This window comes from Trypanosoma rangeli, assembly GCF_003719475.1.
Source record: "Trypanosoma rangeli strain AM80 chromosome Unknown Tra_15.4_contig_00846, whole genome shotgun sequence".
NCBI lineage: Eukaryota > Euglenozoa > Kinetoplastea > Trypanosomatida > Trypanosomatidae > Trypanosoma > Trypanosoma rangeli.
The window spans coordinates 1-3,138 of record NW_021706610.1 but is presented as its reverse complement, the minus strand read 5'-3'; the positions used below and the strand labels follow the sequence as shown (position 1 = coordinate 3,138).

The following is a 3,138-nucleotide window of genomic DNA, read 5'->3' as shown; positions in this document are numbered from 1 at the left end:
ACTACCGCGGCAATTCAGTGCGCAGAGGAGCGGCAGGGTGGAACCAGCAGCGCCCTCAAAGTGCGCAGCAGCAAGTGGTGTTTAGTCTCTCCGTGTATGCGTTTGGGTGTGGAGAAGAAAGTAAGGTGAAACCAAAAAATATATATATAAATAATAATAATAATAATAATAATAATAAAACGATGCGCGCCGCGCAAAGAACAGTGATAATCCATGGCGAAGGCCGAGCCGATAAACGCGTGAGCCATACGATCACACACTCGCCGCTGCCCACAAGAAACGCCAGTCGCAAAAAAGCCGGCGATAGCAGCGATTATTGTGCGCAGCCCAAAGAAACACCCACACGCACGGAGAGCCCGCAGTGTGGGACGCCCCCCGCATAAATCAAAAATAATACAAAACAAATTCATAAGCACCTCGCTTACCGTCTCCCCCGCCCAGCCCCTTCAAACCCCGCCAGCGGCAACACGCAGTGCGCATGCCGGCGAGACCTCCCATCACGGCCCCCACAAACTCCCCAACGCCGCCCACTTCCCTCGCACACTGCAGCAGGAGTGGGGCGTAGCATTAATAAAATTAAAAAACGTTGAACACTAAAATAACGACAATAAAAAACGGCAGACGTCCGTCACCATCCGCTCCAAGCGATACTCGGCACCAAATGAAAGAAAGAAAAACACCACAATACACATGCAGCGGACGTCTTTCACTCTGCAGGCTCTCCGTGCATCCCCCAGGCACACACTGCCGTCACATCTCTCTCATCAGGGCCGTTCATGATGATCCGGCGGGCGCCCATGTCCTCCTCCCTGCCCCTGCAGCGAGTTTCGTTTAGGGACGACACGGCAAGCATGCCCCACCCAGTGGGAGGCATCTTGGCGGGCAACATCTTCCTCCACCCCATCACGTCGCAGACAATATACCCCCTCATCTGCATGGAGACCTCCAAATAAACTCTTCATCGCCGAAGTCGAGTAGCCAAAGAAGAACACCGTCTTGGTGGTCCTGTCAAACAGAAACGCTCGCTCCCCAATGAAGCACGCCACCGCGTGGAGCTGCTCGGCGTCATAGTGCAGCAGCTGGTAGAGAAGGTACGAACAAGCAGCCACCGACTTCCCAAACCCAGGCGTCCCGATCAAGACACGCCGCACAGACGCCGAGTTCGCCCCGCCGTGCGTGCCAAACAGCCCGGCCAGATCGCCCTCAACGATCTGCCACACCTGCTCCACCTCAGAGTACACACAGCAGTCAGAACCACATCCTTGCCGCAGTGCGTACGGCCACTTCTCGGAGGTGAGCACCACCGGTCTGGGACGTGGTGGGCGGAACTGCGCTGCACCGTCATCCATGAGAACAGTTGCCCCCTCCACTTTGTACTCCCACAGCTGTGGCGGCCTGCCCTCCCTCAGCTCCATCCTCATCCCTCCTCGCCCGTCGGAAACTTCCATGACGTGACCCCACCCCGCATGGCAGACATCCTCGTAGTGTCCCTCCAACTTCTCCAACGTGAAACTCACCACAAGCACCTCCGCTGCAGCGAGGGTTGTACACAGCTCCCTCCGTGAAGGAGGAGCGGCGTCAGTGACGGCTGCTTGCGCCACCACCGCGGCGCCACGACGGACGCTGACGTGCACAGTCAAATAATTAACCAGCCGTCGCAGCAACCACGCGGCAGCGGCGCACTTTTTTTTTCACCTTCTTTTGCATTCCCGCCTCTCACCCAGCAGTAGGCGTCGCGCAGTCCGACGCCCAACGCAGACGCATCCTTCCGCGCTCGTTTTAAGCGCCCAAAAAATCTCCGTGTCGCGCCGCCCAAGATTCTCCCAGTGCTGGCCGCCCCGCCCTCTCTGAGGAGTGGTCTACGGCGCGTTCACTGACGGGCCACGCAGCGGTCGCCAAAAAAGGATGGGAAAATAATACACGCGCACGCCTCGCATGAGCAGCTCCGGTGGAATCGTCCCCTGGCAGCCGCAGCAGCAGAAAACGGCCTCTCATTTTGGGGTCTGGCTGGGGGGGAAACGAGGCGGCAGGGGAAGATGCGTTGGGTGGCCCTACCAAAAATGCGGGCCGCCACTCCTCCTCCTCCCACCCACACAGACAGACAGTCAGACGGCACTGCCAGCAGCTGTGGTTTATTAACAGCCAAAAGGAGGGCACAACGTGCGAAGGCGCACACCCTGAAGCATCGGCCGTGCTCCACTCACACTTCCACGAAACAGGAATAGCCCCCAGCAGAACCATGTCTAACTGAGGCGCAGCATCCAGTAAAGCACGAAAGCAGCAAGAACGAAGAGGTGAGGGAACAGTCGATGCCTTCAGTCTCTCGCACAGGCGTGAAAAAAAAAAATCCCCTCGACACCAGACTACCAACCACGCGCCCCGAACCCAATGCAGCAACAGACGGCTACGCACCCCCGTTTTCTCCATGGCGTGTGAGTGACGGTGAAAAGGTGAAGGCGCGGCCGGCATCTTGCGGTGTCCCTCAAAAAAAATAATCTTTTCCCAGCCCACCTTTGGCGACTCCTGCGCATACGCAAAGCAATACAACAGGAAAAAGACGATCCACAGCACACTCACCATACGCTGCAAACCACAATGCACGACCCAGTCATTCCGTCCGAACGCTCCAACAAACATAAAAAATACAAACACAAACCCCGTGAAGTGAAGCCGAAGCGTGGGCACGTCCACCGGGCAGTGGGGACGACCAGCACACACACACGCTCTCTCTGTTCCCGTACAGCACACTCCAGAGAGGAGGAGGGAGAAAAAGGTGGCCCATCAAAAGCGATGAAAGCCCAAACAATTAAAAATATAAAAACGGTTACGGTGCTCTACCCATGCAGCTAAGCAGGACGGCGGCAGCGGTTCGTCAGGTGCAAATATATATATATAAACAACGGGCCCGCATGAGTGGACGTGCATATATGAGCACATTATGTGTGTGCCTCGTGGGGTGGGGGCGAGGGCGAGAGCCTGTGCAGGAGAACACACCCAAAGGGATAGAAGCAGAGAAGGACGAGCTGCGCACGGCTCTCTTTCTCTCTCTGCGTCCCTCACGCTGCAAGCATTGCAGCACCTGAAAGAAGAAGAATAAATGCAAGGGGGAGATGCAGTGCGAGGGCGCGGTGCTTCTGC

General features: G+C 56.7%; 2 protein-coding genes and 1 pseudogene across 2 annotated transcripts, besides 1 other annotated feature; all 3 read right to left on the bottom strand.

The window, feature by feature from the left end:
• Nucleotides 1-149: 149 nt before the first annotated feature.
• Nucleotides 150-178: a microsatellite.
• Nucleotides 179-764: 586 nt separating this feature from the next.
• On the bottom strand, nt 765-1,421 carry TraAM80_10231 (retrotransposon hot spot (RHS) protein; the record flags this gene model as incomplete). The annotated part of the gene is made up of 1 exon (XM_029386868.1): nt 765-1,421. The coding sequence occupies one exon, from the start codon at nt 1,419-1,421 to the stop codon at nt 765-767; it is 657 nt and encodes a 218-aa protein (XP_029233258.1).
• Nucleotides 1,422-1,779: 358 nt separating this feature from the next.
• TraAM80_10230 (uncharacterized protein) lies at nt 1,780-2,580 on the bottom strand (the record flags this gene model as incomplete). The annotated part of the gene is made up of 1 exon (XM_029386867.1): nt 1,780-2,580. One exon carries the CDS (start codon nt 2,578-2,580, stop codon nt 1,780-1,782), a length of 801 nt encoding a protein of 266 aa, XP_029233257.1.
• A 136-nt stretch (nt 2,581-2,716) lies between these two features.
• TraAM80_10229 (hypothetical protein) lies at nt 2,717-3,133 on the bottom strand (annotated as a pseudogene).
• Nucleotides 3,134-3,138: the final 5 nt, after the last annotated feature.